Genomic DNA, 22,674 nt, shown 5'->3' on the forward strand with positions numbered 1-22,674 from the left:
TCCAGGCAGTTTTCAGAGTTGGACAGTGCCCAATCATTGAATGGCATTCATTTGAAAGCTCAAATAAAAATAACTCCGGGGCAAGCGGAGAGGCCATTGTGTGTATGTGCCAGTGTTGAAGTGGCCTTGGTTCATCAGGCTTAGGTGAGATCAGGCTTGGGTGCGGTAAGTATATGGTAAGTTTCTTCTTCTTCTTTATTCTTCACTCCTCATCTGTTAGGGCACCGTTACTGCAGTAAGAATGGCTCCAGGGCTGTGCTTCATTGTGGGTGTGAGACGTGGGGATTTGGGGAGACATCCAGCCTCCTGGATAATCACATCTGCACCAGGTGCACTGAGCTGCAGCTCCTCAGAGAAAGTGTTAAGGAACTGGAGCTGCAGCTGGATTGCCTTAGGCTCATACACAATATTGAGGAAGTGAGTGATAGGAGCTACAGGGAGGTTGTCACCCCTAAATTGTAGGACGCAGGTAACTGGGTGACTGTCAGGAGAAGGAAGGGAATTGTGCAGCCAGTGCATCTGCATACCTGACACCCGACTCCTGAGAAAAGCGCCTTCCTCTGACCTCTGTCAAATTAAGAGACTTCCAAGAGGAAAGAGAAGACACTTCAAGGGCATCCCTGAAAGCATATTCCAAAGCATCCTCACAGCCCCTTGGGAATCCATGGCCCGGAGAGGCATCCAGAAAGGCATCGTATTTTAAATTCCTTTTGTGGCGCACGTCGAGGTCAAGTGGAGGGGACAGGCGATAAACTAACTAACCCAACTGTCCTATCGGCCACTTCCGGCAGAATTTACGGATATCACCTAGGAGTTAGAAGTCACCTTAGAGCCCACAGGACTGGAGGGCGAGCAAATCATCGACTACCCGACGGACCGCCTAAAGCGAGATGAGAGCGGTTCTGATTTGGCCCTGATGTTCCAAAGGCCGTGTGCCAACCATTTTGCAGCGCCAGCATAAGCAGTTACCTTCCAACTTGCGCCCAGCACGCCTTCCTCTCCTGGCAAATACAAGCAGTAGCAATATATAATTGGTTATATTGTCAAAAAAATCCGTGTTTATTTTCATACCAGACCAAGGTGCATGACTGGCTTTACTGGGTGTATCTATTCCTGTAAGACGAAAGAACAAATTTAATTTTAAAAAGGTAAATTCTGTACTAGCTCATGAACTTCTTCAAAAGCTGCTGCTTCTTCATCCCTGGAACCAGTCTATTGGGAAAATAAAATCCCATTTGCTGAAGTCCAGATAAGACCTAAGAAATCGTTTGCCTAATAAACTCTGCACTGTTTACTACTTATCACTAATAAGTGAGTCTGCAATCCTGGACTGCGATATTAGGTCGGACTTCGGAAGGGGCAAACCCATGCCAAACATTGCGATGCTTTAGGGACAACGCGTGTTTTCCAGTGCTCCCTGTCCATTTATCTGGATTCTCTGCAAACCGTCGTGTTTACTGCGAGGAGCTAGTTTAACTTGCGCAGTGTGATTATCGCATGATTTACAGCCCCCGTCCCCGTTATTTACAAGAAAGAATCTAAGCCCCGTCCGCTGATTCAAGTCCAGCGCTTGATGCAAACATGTGGGCGAAGTTGAATGTGCTGCTTCCCGCCAGCCGCAAGCCATGTATATACGTTCAAAAGCGCGCTCATCAATCTGAGTGCAGAAAATGTGGAGTCGGATTTTATCCTCTGTCATCTCGGGCAAACAGGAAATGCCTGAAGATTTCCTCATAGCTCCTACTCCGAGTGCCACAGAACTTACAGAACTTGTCACTGGAGCAAGTTGGATTCCAACGGATCAGACAGTTTCTTTGTATTTCTCTCTGGGCAAAACAGAATTCTTCCGAAGTATTTGTGATAATAGTAATAATCAATCAGCCATGTCACGGAAGCTGCAGTGCACGGCTCTGATCCTGCTTGTCGGTAAGAAAACATGTTTTTTTTTGATTTAACAGCTACAGTTACTCCGAACTTCTCAGTGCTGCCGATCATTAAGGTTTAATGGTAAACTTACTTCTTCATATTATTTTCGGGCACTACCACACACTGTACATCTGGCAGTGAATAAACATTTTCCCGCATTTGCTTTAATTTTTAATAACTTCATTGCCTTGTACAATGTAAGACACAAGACGGAGAGGGAAACGGATTTGATGATCAAATGAAAGGAATACGGTGCGAAGTTTATTAGAAACATATTGTCCGAACAAGATACTGCTACCAGCATCCCTCTATTCCCGGTTGCTCAGCAGTTCAGTAGTTCTACAGTGAAGCTTCCAGCTAGCTATTTATATTTCTTGAAGGTTTACTGCTCCGGGTCCCACTGAAGGAATTTTAATAATGGATTGAAATTTATTACTGCAACACTTTGAAATAGAGTATTGGATATCTTCCGGAGTATGGTTTCTAATGGATTCGAATGAGGAAATCTTGGCAAGTCAATTATCTTTGTACAATCCTTTAAAATATCTTACGGTATTATTTTATCCAACGCTACTATTTTTGAGAAGAATTGAAGATAGATTTACGAGTCCATCCCCTCATTAGAGCAAGAAATAAATGAAAACGGCTGCTTTGTTTTAATCATTTCCATGTGTTGAAAGTTTAGTATTTTGGGGTATTATCCTCTAAGTGGTGGTTTGATTGAAATGTATTGGGTCTTGAGGGGTCTTGGAAGGGTGAGAGGTTGCTGGTGAATGGGAATATGGACTTGCGATTACAGTCAGGTCAGGCATAATCATATTAAGGGGCTGTGCTGTCTCTAGGGGTGTCATGGCTACTGCTCGCTCCTAATAAGTATTGGTATTGGTTGCTTCCGTGTTTGTCTGTAAAGTCAGACAGCAATGACCACGATCCAAGTGTTATCTCAGTTTACAGTCTAGAGAGTGGGACAAAGTAAGGGAGCATCATTGTAAGTATACTTCCACGTAAAAAGCCCAAATCGCCACTTAACTTCTGCTCTAAACTCAAGTATAGAGCATGTCAGAATTGTATATTTAAATCTGAGATTTTAATCATTCTAAGTATAATTATTGTGGTGAATATTATAAGCATTCCTCCTGGTGCTTTTAGTAAATCTTTTTATGTGGTACGAAGCTAAATAGGAAATCTTTGCTTTGCACTGAGTTTGGTGGTTTAGCTAAGGCACTTGGAAGCTTTCAACAATGTGCACTTTTAATTAATGTGGTCCTCTTTTTCAAAGTCATCTTTTCTATGAAGTGTGTTATCAGTGGACAAGCTTGTTCTGATAAATCACATTTATCACCTTTTAATTCATGTGAGAGTTGTAGGAAAGGCGAGCATTTACACTGCATTCACAAGGAGTAGTAAACTGACTTCCTGAATTGCTGCTGAGCATGTTTTGAAGCATCTGATAGATCTGACCACTGTTCCTCTAAGCTGCCAGGCCGTGCAGCCACACAGTAACTGAAACGTTCCCATGCACGTTGCCTTTGTTGTCGTGCAGCTGGAATTTTCTCTTATATAATGTTAATAGTAAAGTACCGTGCAGATTTCAGGCAATGCAAAATTTCCACCTCAGAACAATGGTTAGTCCGCACAACAGTAGAAGACATCAGAGGGAACGTAGGATAAGACAACAGGACCATAAGGTATAGGAGAAAAATTTGGTAATTTGTCTCACTGGCTCTGCTCTGCTATTCAATTATGGCTGATTTTTTTTTCTTTTCTCAACCTCATTCTCCCACCTTCTCCTTTAATCCTTAATTCCCTTACAAGTCAAGAACATATCAATCTTCACCTTAAAGACATCCAATCACTTGGCGCCCGTAGCTCTCTGTGGCAATGAACACAGCAGAATCACCACCCTTCGGCTGAAGAAATTCCTCCTCATCTCAGTTCCTTTTTCTTTGGAGGCTGGACATTCTTGTAGATGGTCCACACTGCAGTCACAATGTAACTGTGACTAAGCAAGTGAATGTTTAAGGTGCTGAGCATTTTCAAGTTGTGTAAGATCTCCCTTCCATTTCCTTGAAATTTTTCTTTCATCAATGTTCATGGCATGAACATATTTCCATTCATTTTAAGTAGTTCATATTACATTCCTGGAACCTGCTGTTTGTAAATATTTCCTTAAGTGAACTGGCATCAAATGCTTTCAATAGCCGGTATATTATAACTTCCATCACACTCCCCTTCCCTACAGTCCTGAAAGCTATAATCTTACACAGACCTCTGCATTGCATCATCATGTCTTACTTTATAATGGGCTGTTATGAAATTGATATGAAATTGCAATATTTGAGTTTCTCACATAGAATAATATAACAGCACCCCCCTTGCCTGTCTGAAAAATAAACATCTGTCATTAAATTATCAGTCACTGGAATACTTAATAGGCAGCAACCATATGCGTTTCTGTAATGTACACTGCTACTGCTCTTTCATGGTCTATCCAATGTCACTACATTTTTGATCCTCCCCTGCCCCACCCTGCTCCAAATTGTGCCCCGTGGATTTTGTAAGTTCATGTCTGGATAGGGTAGCTTGAAGCATCCCAAAATGCAGCAGTATGATCCTGTACGGCAGAGCCTCAGGAGCACATCGAGGAAGTCTCTCCTCCAAAACGACTTGAAATACAGCTGCATGACTGGTTTTGTCGTATGAACATTTCATTATGTCTCAACTCATTGTAGTTTATTTCCATAAATCCTCTATTTAGAAGGGAAAGACCAGCAATTTTTGACAAAAGACTATGATTTAAACATGGAACATTGAGTACCACAGTACAGTCCAGACCCTTTGGTCTTCAGTGCTGTGCTGACCTTTTAACCAACTCTTAAAATCAATCTAGCCTTTTCCTTCTACATAGCCCTCCATTTTCTTATCATCCATATGCCTATCTAACAGTCTCTTTAATGTCCCACCACTCTCTGTGTAAAAAATTTACCTCTGACATCCCTCCTAAACTTTACTCCAATCACCTTAAAATTATACCCTCTCATTTTAGCCAATTGTACCCAGGGAAAAATGTCTCCAGCTATCTGCTTGATAAATGCCACATAATATCTTGTACGCCTCATTTATTTTACATATTATATTGGATGAATTCTGAAGGTTTTTTTTCAACTTATTTCTCAGATCCTAGTTACTACTCCTCTCTCATTATTCTGCAAAAGGTGGTGATCATCCTCTTTCTTGAAGCTGGGTGGATTGCTTTGCTATTACAGAGTCAAAACAGGAGTCACCTGTGGAGCAAACCACATAGATTCTCTCCCGTGAAGAGCATTGGTCAGAAATTGTTGGACCATCATTGACCATGAATATATGGTCTGCAGGGAGAGTGTCACTGAATACATTCAAGGCAGAGAACAATAGATATAGTCAAACAAGAAAAGGAGTGGGGGTATGGAGAACGAGCAGGATAGCGGTAAGGCCAAAGTTAGATCATCAACAATATTACTTATTGGCAGAGCAGGATTCATAATCAGTTGGTCCATTCCTGCTTCTCTTTCTAATATTGTTATATTATCTATAGCTTATTGCTGGGCTCACAGGAGTGATAACATGAATAGAAAGAGACTAATTTTACTGATAGGTGAAAGGGTTAGGGGAATTTTTTGTGGGACTTAGTTATACTGAGTCACCACCCATGTTTTCATTGGAAATGCGATTCATTGGATTTGTATTTTCTGAGGAGATGTCACCAAAATATTCTGCTATTCCCAGCACATTTACCCACACAGCAAAGTATGACAGAATCTGTGTCAGTTTTATTCTCACTGACCTATGCCATGGAATTTGTTGTTTTGCAGCAGCAGTACAGTGCAAGACATTAAAAAAATGTCACAATGAAACAGATCAAAATAAGGCAAAAAATACTCGCGGTTTCAAGGAGATTAACTGAGGTTAGGAAAGTAAGAACTTTGCATTCTTGACCAACGATAGCAAGGCATTGATATAAAATCCCTATCTCGCACTTATACAATTAAAGTATTGCAGAGCAGGTATTTGTATGTGTGTGTTGTATATGAGAGCTTATAGATTTTAAAACTGTTCTTTACAGGCATTTTGGTAGTATCCATCTGTGTTTCTTTGCTCTCGTTCAAAATCCTGAGGTTGGAAGCCATTAGAATAAGTTGGATACCACCCAGCAGAAGGAAATAGAAGGAATTCCAAGAGTTCCGCCATCCACCACAGGTAGAGGAAAAGAAAACTAATAGCTAGCTAAATTCAACGTCCAGAGGGAGTCAACATGATCTAGCAGACATTGCTACTGTCCAAAAGATACAAAGGGCTCATTAGCTGTGAGGATAATGGAAAGGCTATGTGAAGAATAGCCAGACTGTTAATCAAAGCACCGTGGTGTTTGGCAGTATTTTCAAAATGGAAATACTGTAATTATAGAAAATAATATAATTCAGAAGATATATGAGGTAGTCTTTAAAATAAAAATCATTCCAAATTGTATGTTTCCTCTCTTTTACTGGGGTTAGAGAAATCTTGTTATAATTGATAAAGGATCTGGGACTCAGTGTAAGATCAATTTGTTGTAATCCATGCAAGAACCAACTATGAAGGAAAATTCAAAGAAGCATTTTTGTTGAGGAAATATGAAATACTAATGGCTATATTGAAAAGCAGAATATCACAATTAATAACCCAAAGATCATTATGCAGACTTTCTACAAATTAGCATGGGACAAACAGATTAGGAAAGTCACTCATTGGATAAAGCCTGACTATGAGATGGAAAGATTTAGTTTCATTGGACTTTACCATTGTGGCATTAGAATGAATTGCACCTAAACCAAGATAAAATGAAAATGTTATACTGATGTAGATGAAAGAATGCTTTGAAATATCTAACCAAAGAATAAATAAAAGACAGAATATGGAAAATTAAAATGACAAAAGATGATATAAATCAGATGGTAAAAGCATAAATAATTGCTTTAAAGGAAGCGGGGGAGCTAACATTAGAAATATCTAAACTACGCACAATATTGTACATTATATTCAAAAACTGGAGAAAATGTTTTGTTGTGAGAATTTGAATATGGTGGTTATGATTAAAATATAGCTACAAAAACAATGGGACAACAAGTAAATATTGAAAGATATTAAGTATTTAGGAATGATAAGTAAGAAACAAGGAAAATCAAGTAGCTCTAAAAAACCTAATCCAAACAACTCAGAAAAGCCAAATGATTCCATAGATTTTTTGATTCAAGTATTTATTTTGGCTGTGTAGGGGTGTCCTACTGGATTACCAACCTAAATTGTTTATCACACCATATTATTAACATGCACAAAATGCTGGAGGAACACAGTAGGTCAGACAATATCCATGGAAATGAACACAGTTGGCGTTTCAGGCCGAGACCCTTCTTTGGGATTGCAAAGGAAGGGGAAAGATGCCAGAATGAAAAGTTGGGGGAGCGGAAGAAGGCTAGCTGGAAGGTCAGGAAGGAGGTATAGAAGCCTGAAGGCACACACTAAGTGATTCTGGAACAGCTACGTACCCGCTGCCATCCGATTCCTAAATAGACCATAAGACCATAAGACAAGGGAGCAGAAGTTGGCTATTCGGCCCATCAAGTCTGCTCTGCCATTTTATCATCTGATCCATTCTCCCATTTAGTCCCACTCCCCCACCTTCTCACCATAACCTTTGATGCCCTGGCTACTCAGATACCTATCAATCTCTGCCTTAAATACACCCAATGACTTGGCCTCCACTGCTGCCTGTGGCAACAAATTCCATAGATTCACCACCCTCTGACTAAAAAATTTTCTTTGCATTTTTGTTCTGAATGGGCGCCCTTCAATCCTTAAGTCATGCCCCCTTGTACTAGACTCCCCCATCATGGGAAACAACTTTGCCACATCCACTCTGTCCATGCCTTTCAAAATTCGAAATGTTTCTATGAGGTCTCCCCTCATTCTTCTAAACTCCAAGGAATACAGTCCAAGAGCAGACAAACGTTCCTCATATGTTAACCCTCTCATTCCCGGAATCATTCTAGTGATTCTTCTCTGTACCCTCTCCAACGTCAGCACATCCATTCTTAAATAAGGACTCCAACTGAGGTCTCACCAGCGCCTTATAGAGCCTCAACATCACATCCCTGCTGCTACACTCTATTCCTCTAGAAATGAATGCCAACATTGCATTTGCCTTCTTCACTACTGACTCAACCTGGAGGTTAACTTTAAGGGTATCCTGTACGAGGACCCCCAAGTCCTGTTGCATCTCCGAACTTTGAATTCTTTTCCCATTTAAATAATAGTCTGCCCATTTTTTTTCTGCCAAAGTGCATAACCATACACTTTCCAACATTGTACTTCATTTGCCTCTTCTCTACCCATTCTTCCAATCTATCCAAGTCGCTCTGCAGACTTTCCACTCCTCAGCACTACCGGCCCCTCCACCTGTCTTCGTATCGTCAGCAAACTTAGCCACAAAGCTATCTATTCCATAGTCCAAATCGTTGATGTACAATGTACAAAGAAGAGGCCCAACATGGACCCCTGTAGAACACCACTGGTAACCAGCAGCCAACCAGATTAGGCTCCCTTTATTCCCACTCTCTGTTTCCTGCCAATCAGCCAACGCTCTATCCACATATGTAACTTTCCCGTAATTCCATGGGCTCTTATCTTGTTAAGTAGCCTCATGTGTGGCACCTTGTCAAAGGCCTTCTGAAAATCCAAATATACAACATCCACTGCATCTCCCTTGTCTAGCCTACTGGTAATTTCCTCAAAAAATTGTAATGGGTTTGTCAGGCAGGATTTTCCTTTAAGGAATCCATGCTGAGTTCTGCCTATCTTGTCATATGCCTCCAGGTACTCTGTAACCTCATCCTTAACAATCAACTCCAACAAATTCCCAACCACCGATGTCAAGCTAACAGGTCTATGATTTCCTTTTTGCTTCCTTGCCCCCTTCTCAAATAGTGGAGTGACATTTGCAATCTTCCAGTCCTCCGGAACCATGCCAGAATCTATCGACTTTTGAAGGATCATCGCTAATGCCTCCGCAATCTCCACAGCTACTTCCTTCAGAACACGCGGGTGCATTCCATCTGGTCCAGGAGATTTATCTACCTTTAGACTATTCAGCTTCCTGGGTACTTTCTCTGTCGTAATTGTGACTGCGCACACTTTTCTTCCCTGCCACCCTTGAGTGTCCGGTATACTGCTGATGTCTTCCTTAGTGAAGACTGATGCAAAATACTCGTTCAGTTCCTCTGCCATCTCCTTATCTCCCATTACGATTTCTCCAGCATCATTTTCTATCGATCCTATATCTACTCTCACCTGTCTTTTACTCTTTATATACTTGAAAAAGCTTTTAGTATCCTCTTTGATATTATTATTTGCTAGCTTCCTTTCATAGTTAATCTTTTCCCTCTTAATGACCTTCTTGGTTTCCTTTTGTAAGGTTTTAAAAACTTCCAAATCTTCTGTCTTCCCACTAATTTTTGCTTCCTTGTATGCCCTCTCTTTTGCTTTAACTTTGGCTTTGACTTCTCTTGTCAACCACGGTTGCATCCTTTTTCCACTCGAAAATTTCTTCTTTTTTGGAATATACCTGTCTTTCACCTTCTTCACTTCTCGCATAAACTCCAGCCACTGCTGCTCTGCTGTCTTTCCCGCCAGTGTCCCTTTCCAGTCAACTTTGGCCAGTTCCTCTCTCATGCCACTGTAATTTCCTTTACTCCACTGATATACCGACACATCAGATTTCGGCTTCTGTTTTTCAAATTTCACAGTGAACTCAATCATGTTATGATTACTGCCTCCTAAGGGTTCCTTCACCTCAATCTCTCTAATCACCTCCGGTTCATTACACAATACCCAATCCAGTACAGCCGATTCCCTACTGGGCTCAACAACAAGCTGTTCTAAAAAGCCATCAAATGGCCATTGAACCCATCATCACTACCTCACATTTTTTATATTATTTCTGTTTTGCACTATTTTTAATCTATGTAATATACATATATATATACTGTAATGGATTTACTTTTTTTTCTTTCTATATCATCATGTTTTGCATTGAACTGCTGCTGCTAAGTTAACAAATTTCATGACAAATGCCAGTGATAATAAACCTGATTCTGAAGTCAAATGTATGAAATAGGTAAAGGGGAAGGGCTAGAGAGAAGGAATCTGATAGGACAGAAGAGTGGACTATAGGAGAAAGGAAAGAATGGGCACCAGGGCAGATGATAGGCAGGTGAGAAGAGCAATGAGGCTAGAGGGGGGAATAGAAGAGGGGAAGGGGAGGAAAATTATTTTCTTACTAGAAGGAAAGATCAATATTCATACCAGCAGGTTGGAGGCCACCCAGATGGAATATAAAATGTTGCTCCTCCACCCTGATGGTGGCCTTATTGTGGCACAAGAGGAGTCTTTGGACTGACATGTTAGAACAGAAATGGAAATGTTGGGCCACCAGGAGGTTTTGCTTTTGACAGATGGAGCAGAGTTGCTCACTGAAGCAGTTCCCTAATTTACGATGGGTCTCATCATTGTAGAGGAGGCCACATCGGGAGCACCAGATGCAATAAGTAACTAGCAGATTCACAGGTGAACTGTTGCCTCACCTAGAAGGACTGCTTGGGACCCTGAAGGAGGGTGAGGGAGGAGGTGAATGGGCAGGTGTAGAACTTTGGCTGCCTGCAGGGATAAGTACCAGGAGGGAGTTTAGTCGGGAGGGGTGAATGTACAAGGGAATTACGGAGGAAGTGATCCTTGAAGAAAGCAGAGAGTGGGGGAAGGAAAAGACGTGTACGGTGGTAGGATCCCTTTGGAGGTGCCGGAATTTGTTTAGAATGATGTGTTGAATGCAGAGGCTCACAGGGTGTTAGGTAAGGGCAAGAACAACTATCACTGATAAGGCAGAAGGAAGATCAGGTGAGCATGGATGCCCAGGAAATGGAGGAGATGCCGGTGAAGGCAGGATCAATAATGAAGGAAGGGAAACCCTGTTCTTTCACAAAGGAGTACATTTCTGAAGTCCTGGAAAGGAAAGACTCATCCTGGAAAAAGATGCAGTAGAGAAAAAGTAACTCAGAAAAGCTAACTACATGAAAGAGATTGCAAGGAAACTATTCAACTAGATAGGATATTATAGACAAACAATTAAGAAAGAAATTTTAAATTTACTCAAATTTTTCATGGATTCTGCTTGTTCCAAAGCAAGTTCAGTGAATGCACTATCATCATCTCAACCCACTTGGCATAGACAACACGTATGAGTTGGCATTGATAAAGATCGATATTGAACGAAATCTGAGGCACTTTATAAAATTGGAACACCCTGAATAAAACTTTTGTATCCCTTCCAATGACCACAGAGAAGAATCTAACAAATAAAATACCACTGTAATCTTAAATAGAGACGTAATTGAAAATGAATCTCAACGAAGAGATAGACTGCAGATGTTGAAATCTGCAGCAAAAAAAAACCAAATTGCTGGAGAAACTAAGTTGGTCAGGCAGTGTCTATGGAGTGAAATGAACTGTAAGTGGCTTGGATCAAGAACTCTTCATCTGGGCTGAAGTAAATTCCTCCAGCAGTTAGTTTTTTGATCGTGATCCAAATGATTTGAGTGAAAGAATAACAAAGAATAAGACAAATAGCTCTGATTGCACAGCCTATTTAAAATTTAAAAGGAAATTGATAAAATCTGCCACAATACTGATAACTTAGGAGACTATAATTATCCAAAACAGACAGCAGTAGGGAAAATATTTTTGATATGAAACTGCAATTTTCGATATGTTTAAAACTTGTTTAGGAAGGATTTAAGAACCTACAGTGAGCAGTGAATTGCACAGAGTATCCACTAACCTCTGAGCAGCTTACGTTTCGTGACCCCGTCATCCAAGGGAACTACTTGGAAGAATGCTGCAAGGATCAGTGTACCAAGAGGGTTTTAGATACTGTAGAATCAAGTGAGATAGCAAAAACAAGCAATTCCCAGAAAAGAAGAATAAACTTTGCTAGCCAGAGTCATCAAAGTCTGCCAATTCCTCCCCTTGTTGAAAAATTTTCTTCTAGGCATCCGTTAGTTTCATGAGACCATGGATTTGCGCCTTGGAAAGTTTCCAGGGTGCAGGCCTGGGCAAAGTGGTGTGGAAGACCAGCAGTTGCCCATGCGGCAAGTCTCCCCTCTCCACGCCACCAATATTGTCCAAGGGAAGGGCATTAGGACCCATACGGCTTGGCACCGGTGTTGTCGCGGAGCAATGTGTGGTTAAGTGCCTTGCTCAAGGACACACACGCTGCCTCAGCCAAGGCTCAAACTCGCGACCTTCAAATCACTAGACAAACGTCTTAACCACTTGGTCACACGCCAACACTGAAATTTTAGAGGACAAAAAAAAGGATTACATTACTTTGGGATGCCTTGAAGGAGACATGACAGGAAGCAAGGACCTGGATGCAGGACCTAGTAGTCATATGGTCTCTATGCCTCAAAAAGCACATGTGACCATTCCTTTCCATTTCTAGGAAGATGAGTCACTAACCTGCTTCCAGAGAGAATTCTATTCTACCCCACAGTTTTTCTGGCTCAGTTTTGTCCTTTCTAGTGACATCTTCTAAGCTAGTATATTAGAGTTGTCTTTTTATTCGCTTAACTATGTAACTATGACTGCCCCCTTCCACTCCCAGCCTCCTCCCCTTTACTGACCCTCAATCATGATTGCCAATGTCCTCAGACACTTCTATTCCATTTCCTGTATTTTTGCTCTCAGCTCTCTTACAAGCTGAAGAAGAACAGGGGATGCCCTCACGATCTACCTCATCCACCTTCAAATTCAATAAATTATCCCTGATAATTCATTCACTTTCAACTTGACGCCACCATCAGATATGTTCTCCCTTGCTGTTCTTTCGTCTAAAGAAATGACCTCTTCTCTGACAACCTGCTTGATCTTCCATCTCCACCAGCCATTCACCCCATTCACGTAGCACCTTTCTATAAACCACATTTGTCCATCCCTTCCCACCATTGAAGAGCCCATCTGTGATAGTGTTCTCCACTTAATGCTCACAATGTGGTTCCCCTTATACCAAAGAAACCAAATGCATATAGGGTGTCTGCTTTACAAAGCACCTTCAAGAAGTCCATAAAAGTAATCCGGGGCTTATAGATGACTCCCACTTTAACTCTTTGTCCTATACTCCATCCTTTCAGGTTTTGGCTTCTTAAACTGTTACATTGAAGAACAAAGTAGGCTTGAGGAGCAGCGTCTGATTTCTAGCTAGGCATATTACAGCGCTTGACATAAACTTGAATTCAACTGTTTTATAGAGACAACCTTCCAGTTTTATCAAAATTGGCAATCCTGTCCACTCAACACATTAGCTTGCTTTCTCTCTCCACAGGTGCAGTGTGCCCTGATGAGAATTTCCAGCAACCTCTGCTTTATTTCAGATTTCCAAAAACTGCAGTGCTCTGTGTGGTATCATACTAGCATTTTTAAATTCATTCCCTTTACACCATGCAGACAGATGAGCTCTAATTAACAATCCTTCACCACCCTCTCTCATTTAGCACCACATCTCATATCACTCCGTCATTCTTGGTTTTCACCCCATCACATGCATTCTATTTGTTCTATGCACGCCTCGGCCTTCTTTGATGTTTTGAAACATTTTGATTCATGACTCTTCCCACCATTAATGAAAGGTCATTGACCTGAGGCATTTAGCTGTGTTTCTCTTTCCACAGCTGCTGCTTAATATGCTGTGTATTTCCAGCATTTCCTGTTTTTATTTAGATGTGCCTGTGCTGCTTGTCCAGCTAAAAGATCTTTCTTTCATAGGAAGAGGTGCAAGATTTGGCAGCTCCAGGTCGAAAGCCCTGCTATTTTATGCTTTATTTCACTTTTAATTCAACTGCAGAGCTCTTTTGACTTCTTCACGCCAGATTCTCTCTTCTGTTGCCATAAGGAATGCTCAGGTATTACTGTAACAAAAAACATTGATGAACCCCCTCATGAGATAGAGCTGAGAGCTTGTCCACCATCAGTAATGAGCCAGGTACAGTATGTAGGAAACATGGAGCCGAAGATTCAGTGAAATGTGAGAAACTTATTCAATGAAGGCAATAGCAATAAGACAGTGCCAAAATTATGCAAGATTCAAGTTCCAAGTAATAGTTTTTTGCACTTAACCATAAGAAAGGCCCAATGTAAGTTGGCTTCCATACCACCAAAGATGAGAGATTCGCTTTGAGAAGGCACTTTGGTCTTGTTTTTTTCAGTCAGAACCAGAATCCGTCATATATTTTACTTCACGAGAAAGTTTAAACAGATTCACATGATGTCTGGCATGGCCTGTTACCACCCTGTAACATTCCATAATAGCTAAGTGACAGTGTCTTAAAATAATAAACATGAAAAAAATAAAGAAAAAAAGGGCAAAATAGTCATTTGCAACAGTATGTTTGAATCGCTTTTATTTCAGATTCCTTAGAGGGGTTTACTCTTAAATGGCTCCTGTAGAGCCACTGGCCAATGTATTCAAGTTCCAAATGTGCACTTCCACTAGACTGATCTACACTGAAAGAATAACGTTATCACATTTATTTGAAACAAGGCAAGAGAGTCATAGAATCATACAGTTCAGAAATGGGCCAATGGGCTTACTTAAAAGGTAAGCTGGGTCAAACAATGTTTTTGCCAAAACCTAATGAAATTGAAATTTTAATACAAAAAGGGAAAATTAAAAAATTTATTTCTTGTATGTATAATTTGATTCAAGAACAGACAATTAAACAAGGAACCCATAAGTCAAAGCAAAAATGGGAAACAGATCTGAATATTAATATTGATGAAACAAATTGGTCAAGACTTTGTCTTGACAGTATGACAAATACAATAAATGTTCGACTTAGATTAGTACAATATAATTTTTTACACCAATTATATATTACACCGCAAAAAATAAATAGATTAAATTCAAATCTATCTGATAAATGTTTTCGGTGTAATCAAGAAATTGGTACTTTTTTACATTCTACTTGGTCTTGTTTTAAAATTCAACTCTTTTGGATAAATTTAAGAATCTTATTGGAACAAATTACTGGAACTCAACTTCCACATAACCCTGTATTATTTCTATTAGGTGATATTGAAGGGATAAAACCGAAACTTAAATTGAATAAATATCAGAAAGAATTTATAAAAATTGCATTGGCAGTAGCTAAGAAGACTATAGCAGTTACTTGGAAAACTGATTCGTATTTAAGTATGGATCGTTGGAATAATGAAATGGCTAGTTCCATTCCACTCGAAAAAATTACTTATAATTTAAAAGATAAATATGTAACATTTTTGAATATTTGGCGCCCTTATTTACAAAAGATAGGATGGCATATTTAAGTGCTCCGATAAAGACTTTGGTCACTTGGAGAAAGTAACGAATAATTATACCAAATTTATTTTGAATCCCATGGAGCATGTGGAAACCTTCCAATACCCAGGCGGTTCTTTTCTTTCTTTCTTTTTTCTTCTTTCTTTCTTTTTAGGTAGGACTATATATGGGCTGGGGGAAGGTTAAGGGGAGGGAGGAGGGTAGATTCTATTTTTTCATGTATTCTTTTTGAAAATTTAATAAAAATTATATTACAAAAAAAAACAGAAATGGGCCAATCACTTGCCACATCCAAGCTGAACGTTTTGCCCATCCACAATAAATCCATTTGTCCACATTCTGAACTAAGCATTCTATGCTTTGTCTATTCAAGTTCCTGTCCTGTCCTGCCTTTCAAACATAGGGACTGCATCTGCGTCCATCCACTTCCTCTAGCAAATTCCAGAATCAGCTGCCCTCTGTGAAGATATAACCACCACCAACCCCTCCACCCCCGCCCCGGATCCCCAAACTCTAAGGTAATGTTAAATCTGAGGTACTGTTTCAAATTAATGGTAAACCAATAGAAAATAGAATTGAACAGTCAAAAGGGAAAATTAGGAAGACATCCGCATTTTATATGATGGATTGCCAACACATGGATTTGAAGATGGGCAAAGGCGCAAAAGTATTAGAATCACTTAAAAACTACAGTAGATGCTAAACCATAAATCTCATCATAATAAGAACATGGAGCCAGGAATAATTTTTTAGTTTCATTTTTACTTTAAGCAAAACAGACGCGTATGTGATGTGGTATGTTGACATATTCTATTTAAATACTAACATATAACCCGAAAATTTAAACAGAAAACTATGCTTCATCAAACAATATATTTTTATAATATTACCAAAATATTAAATACACAACAGATACTGTCTTGAGCGGAAGACTTTTCAGATTTCCACTAGGCTCTTCTGAATTTTGCCATGGATAAAGATGTAGTGATAACTGAATAATGTTATAGTTTCATGTGTGGTCTGTTTCAATGTTTATATACACCAGTTTCACTTCCACTTTATGTGGAATAAATAATTGTTCCATGTCAAAATGAGGTTTGAAGTGCCGGCGGAGAAATGCATCACAAGCTTCAATGATATAGTAACAACATGGAAATTGGCCGGGTGGTAAACTTTAATATAAGATCCTTAAGAGAGATATAAGAATGCTTGGACATCACAGAAAATCAATGCTTTCCATTACAATTTCTATTTTGATATATATACATCGATAATCCCCATATACCATATGGAGAGCTGATAATATGAACTGGATGTCATTAGAAAATAACTGAGTTTCTGGCCATTGACATTTCTAAAAAATGACAAAAATTCCCAAACTAGGGATCACTAATAAGAAAATGGAGTAGTGTTATCATAAATGCAGTGTGGCCCTAAATTATACTCCAACCTCAAGTTTACATTGCCTGTCTCAGACAGAGTTATGCAAACATTTAACTCTGATGATCATATACTGTTTTTTCTGTAAATAACTAAATAATAGCAGACATCCCACCTCTCCCGGAAGTTCTAGGAGTCTCCCACATATTGATATTGGCTCCCTGATGCCCGAAAATTATATACAATATCCCGGAAATTGATTTTTTTGACAGGGAGAGGGAGAGGGAGAGCAAGCATCCTGATTGGTCTCTCTTCATGCTAAGAGTGGTCTCCAACCACCGGGCCCCGAGGAAACGATATGATTTGGCAATATGAAATGATATGAGTCAGCTGCTCCTTTCCTCATTCCCTGTCACGCCCACTGTTGAACTTGAACGCACGCGTCATCCATGTCAGCGCAGGAAGATCAACTCCTCGAGCTTGCAAATGACGACAGGCTGAAAAGTATGTATGACATAACATCTCTGCCGGCATTCTGGATCAAAATCAAGGCTGGATATCCTGAGATAGCCACGGAAGCACTGAAAACGTTGCTTCCATTTCCAACATATCTCTGCGAAGTGGAGTTTTCTGCAATGAATGCAACAAAAACTAAATTGCAGAATAGACTGGACACAAGGAACCCCCTTCGAGTATCACTGTCTCCCATCACCCCTCGATAGGACCGTCTTGTTGCAGGAAAACAAGCCCAGGGCTCCCACTGATTCAGCAATATTGGTGTATTGCAACGATTTTATATGTTCATACGAGGAAAATATGCGCTGTGTGTTTAATATCCAATCGTTACTTAAAATGTTATGATGCTATTGACTTATAATTGACTTATCACTATATTCATGTGAGGAAAATATGTGCTGTGTGTTTACTATTAAATTCATTAGATAAACACTTTTAGAAACAAAATTGAGTGTATTAGCCACTTATAACTGACTTATAGTTGACTTATCACCTATATTCCGGTTGTGATTACCACCCCCCAGTCGGTCAGCTGGTTCGCAAGAATATTGTCAATATTAAACCGGTCCACGGTGCAAAAAATGTTGGGGACCCCTGCTAAGTAGACGTATCAGTTTTCTCTGTGGGCGGGCTTTACAGTCGACCACAAAAATAATGACAATGTTGCTCGCTGCACTGTTTGCAACAGTGACTTTTCTATTGCCCATGGTGGGTTAAAATGTAAAAGACATGCTGAGGTGAGTTTAACAGGTGTCATTTGTTTATTAGCATAGCTAATGTTATTTAAACTAGCTGGCTGGCTGCTAAGGAGCTACACTATTGAGGTCCTATGTGATGAGGCCAAACTCCCTGCTGACTTGCTTAAAGTTGTAATAGAATAAATATGATAATATAAGTGCATACTTTAATGTCACTTTTTCTGCATATACCCAACTTGGTTTACAAATTAGACAAAATCACTAAACCAAGTATTACATACAACCTTGGAGGTCGATGGCGGGGTGGGAGGGATATGGGGTTGCGGGGGGCGGGTGTGCTACCTCCCTGAAATGGTGGTGCTATCTCCCTGAAATGAGTTTTTGCAGGGTGGGATGTCTGTAATATAATTTAGTTGAAATTTAAAGAGTAAGAAAGAAAACAACTTGATTTCACAAGCACATTTTATGTTTTATGAGGCAATAAGTTCTTTCTGCAGTTTGATGGGATAGTATAGTTGCAAGTTCACAAACAACAGAATCAAGAATGAATGAAAAAAAGCTGACCTTATAATTTTTCTTTCCACAACAAGCAGGATTTCCCAGTGGCCAATCATTTAATTCCACTTCCCATTCCCATTCTGGCATGTTGGTCTTTGGCCTCCTCTACATTTATGATAAAATCAAGGGATACAGTTCTACTGGCATCTGCATGATTAGCAATAGTAGGGTAGTGAGCATGTCTTGCAATTGTTTCCCTCAATGGTAAAGATCTTGAGATAGGACTGACTGTAGGAATTATGTCACTTAATCCCAATTACTTTAACTTATTTAATCAAAAGCATTATTGGACAATTGCAACGACTGCCGATATCTGCTTGGCATCTACATGGCAACCCTTCAGAGAACTACTAGTTACTAATTTCAAAGCGGGCCATTTGAGCCCACCTTATTGCCAATAACTATGGATAACTTGTGGATATGGGGAGCTAATAGATTAGGATTCATGGTGAATTATTTTTTGTTGATATTTTGATCACTTAGTGGAAGACTTTAGGTGATGTAAAAATATCATCCTGCTTCATTCAGAGACTATTTAATGATATGAAAGTATTGGCCTCAGGTATGTGGAGCTGCTCTAATTTTGAAGACTAAGTGATCAGCCAGGTGCCTCAAGACTAACAGTTGATTTGTAAAGTGAAACAATCAGACGTTCAGATTTTAAGAGGTAGTTATTGCATGATAACTACCTGTAACTCCCTCTCCCGTTTTCTTTCTTGGGTGCACAGCAAATGACAATGGAAATTAGTTCAGTAGTTTCGCTGAATATCGGAGAACGTATGTAACATACAACCTGAAATTCTTGCTCCTCGCAGACATCCATGAAAACGGAAGAGTGACCCATTTTATAAAACTTCCTGATGCCCTAGACTTGTTTTGTAGCCTGGGGAAAATTACCCATGCAGGACAACAAATACTTTATTTCGTCTTTAATTTCTTTATCTGTATTAGATGTTTTAATGCAGAAAGAGGGTATCAAGATAAAAACAATGAAATTAATTTTTTAAAAATCATAGTTTTTGCTGTAACACCTCAGATTAATTTTGGACCACACCTTTGTAACATACGCAGTATGAAAATAAATAAAACAAAATATACAAAACCAATATGGTCATGGCAATTCTAAAAAAAACATTACAAACATTAGAATCCCACCAACCTTGTACCTTGTATACAACATCAAAAATATAAATAAGTACATCTCGTCTTAACTAAGAGATGTACTCACTTTGGCATACACGTGCTTAACTTCCAAACACATATAGGCTAGTCCTTGAAACAAATTCTCCTTGCTCACGCTACGTAAACAGAGATTAACACATTCACATTACTCTGTTATATTCACATTAGGTCATGAAACAATAAAGAAAGACAAAAATAAACTTTTACAATATATTGCCTTATAATTTAAATTACCAAAAAGACTAATCTACTAGGCCAATAAGGAACTTCGCACAACCATGCTATTCCAGCACTGATCAACTTACTCGCGAAAATCTAAAGCATCCACATGTAAAACATGTCAAGTTACTGATATTCTAGATTGTAAAATAAATATAAATGGATTTACATGGATACTATCAAATATTAATCACCTTTCCTCACCAAGCCTGGGAAAAGCACTTGAACATCGTACTCTCTGGGACATGGCAACTCTTCGTTCTACTCCATCCGTGCAAGATGATGTCACCATTTTCTCTTAAAGGCACAGGCAGCTATTTTAGCATTACCAAGGAGAGCAATTTAACAATAAAAAATTATATTCAGTGGTCACCTGGCTACACATGTGAATGAAGTGAAGGTTAAAGGGAACAGTGGATACAGCAATGAGATTAACCTACTTAAAGGCCCTGTTTTTTTAATCCTTAATGTAGGGTTTGAGTATGTTCTTTGATCGCCATGGCAAATGTGCTACTGACTGAGGCAGAACATTCTGATTTGTTTTTTTCATGTTTTTCTTGCCAGCAACACTGTTATTTCCCTAGAGCATGGCTCATATGTCTGGAAAGCAGTCTCAGAACAGAGTTCAAAGCTGTCATAACATTGTATTAGATTGTTGGCTGAAACTTGCATTTGTTCTAATGATTTTAGAATTTAGAACATAATATTACAAAGTACTATTCTTACTCACGCCCAAGACTCAATACATGTCAGTAATCATGGTCAAATTGTTCTATTGGACAAAGTCTATGGTAGTTATCTGTACATATTTGTTCCTTGATTCAAACATTTTTTTTAGTTCAAAGTAAAATTTTCTTTAAAAAATGAAACATGTTGTCTATCTAATCATAACAACATTTGTCCTAAGGAGATCAATCATATCTTGAACATTATTTTATAAATATGTGGATATTATTTCCACAAATTGTTCTTGCTCTTTGGCATTGTTAAACAGAAGGTAAATTCAATAGAGCTTTAAGCACATCAGAGATCATGTTGCAGCGGGTAGAGTTGCTGCTTTATATTCCAGTAATCTGGGTTCAGTGCTGATCTCCAGTGCTGCCAGTGTGGGATTGTTCCCATTCTGACTCCATGGGTTTTCCCTGACCATTCCTGTTTCTTCCCACATGCCAAAGATTGGTAGATTAAATAGCTCCTAGCATGGGTGCACTGGCAGAATGTGAGGAAATTTAATGGAAGGAGTAAAATGAGATTAGTGTCAATGCTTACTTGATGATTTGCACAGACTCTGTGGGCCAAAAGGCCTGTCCCGGGCCTTAATAACAATCCACTAAATGTACTTACTCGTTAAAAACAGAAAACCTTGAAGGACAACAGAACATGCATCACAATTTGAATTCATTAAAGTTTTAAGCTTTATAATGCAATTTATTTTTTGCCTAATGAAAAATTTTAGAATCAGAATTAGATTTATTATCAGTGACTTAGATAACAAAACTTCCTTTGCAGCAGCAGTGCAGTGCCAAGTCATAAACTTACCAAAAATTACTGAAATAGTGCAAACAAGAAGCTATAACAAGGTAACGTTCATTTGTTCATGAATTGTTCAGAAATCTGATGGTGGAGGAGAATAAAGGCTAATTTATACTTGTGCGTACTACAAACTGTAGCTTACGCCGTAGCCTATGCAAGTGGGCTACGCCGTTATGAGCATTTATACTTGTGTGTTGGTGTGTCTGCGTTGCTCTGCAATTCACCGCCAAAACGTTAGTTGGCGGTGGAGTTTCTATGCCACTGTGTTGAGTTTCTTTGTGTTGAAACTCAACATGAAGAAACTCAAACTTCAAACAATGGCGACTGAAACTGAAGGCGGGTGAATTTTCTGTGGTTATCCAGCTACTGAGAGACATGGACGAGGAAATGCATTTCAAATATTTTCGGATGTCAGCAGGTAGATTTGACAATTTGCTTCATCGTCTCCAACCATTTATTTCGCATCAGTATACACACAGTATACTCAGAGACTGGTAATCACCATTCGAGTTTTAGCTTCAGGTGGAAGTCAACAGGCTGTAGCAGCTAGCTACAAACTGGCGTCCATAATTTCGGAGGTCTGTAAAGCTTTATGGAAAGCATTGCAGCCAGAGTTCTTTCCCTGCCCTTCAGTCAGCCAATGGAATACTACTGCAGTGTAGGAGCTGCTACCAAGCGGACCAATCACAATTGTGTGGTCTGCGTCGCCGCGACGCGTAGTTACATTTTTGGGGAGTTGCGCATCAGGTTACGGCGTAGGGTACGGTGTAAGGTACACGGCTACGCCGTACCTACGACGTTGATTTGACGCACAAGTATAAATTGGCCTTAAGCTGTCTCTGAATCATTGAATGTGCATCTTCGGGCTCCTGTACTGCTCCCCAATGTAAATAACAAGAAGAGGACATACCTAAGATGGTGAGGATTCTTAGTGATAAATGCCACTTTCCTGAGGCATCAACCCTTGAAAATGTCCTCGATCGCATGAAGGAACTGGCATAAACCAGTGAAGCCTTTTGCGATCCTATGGATTGGAGGCTCCACACCAGGTTGTGATACGACCATAGTACTGTGCATCATACATTTACGGAAATTCATAAGAGTCATTGGTAAATATAAATCTCCATATTTTCTTAACAAGGCAGTTCTTCATCATTGCATCAATGTGTTGGGCCCAGGATACTGGAGCTTCAAGATGTTGATTTTAAAGCTGCTCACCCTTTC

The 22,674-nt window shown here is 39.6% G+C and overlaps 1 protein-coding gene across 1 annotated transcript in view; it reads left to right on the top strand.

Moving 5' to 3' along the window:
- Positions 1-1,482: 1,482 nt before the first annotated feature.
- itga1 (integrin, alpha 1) overlaps positions 1,483-22,674 on the top strand; it is a 219,315-nt gene continuing 198,123 nt past the window's right edge. Inside the window, 2 exon segments of the mRNA XM_072252495.1 lie at positions 1,483-1,684; positions 1,687-1,926. Coding sequence (XP_072108596.1) covers positions 1,582-1,684; positions 1,687-1,926 — 343 coding nt within the window. The 5' untranslated portion in view covers positions 1,483-1,581.

This window comes from Mobula birostris, chromosome 3 (genome assembly GCF_030028105.1).
Source record: "Mobula birostris isolate sMobBir1 chromosome 3, sMobBir1.hap1, whole genome shotgun sequence".
Lineage (NCBI taxonomy): Eukaryota > Metazoa > Chordata > Chondrichthyes > Myliobatiformes > Myliobatidae > Mobula > Mobula birostris.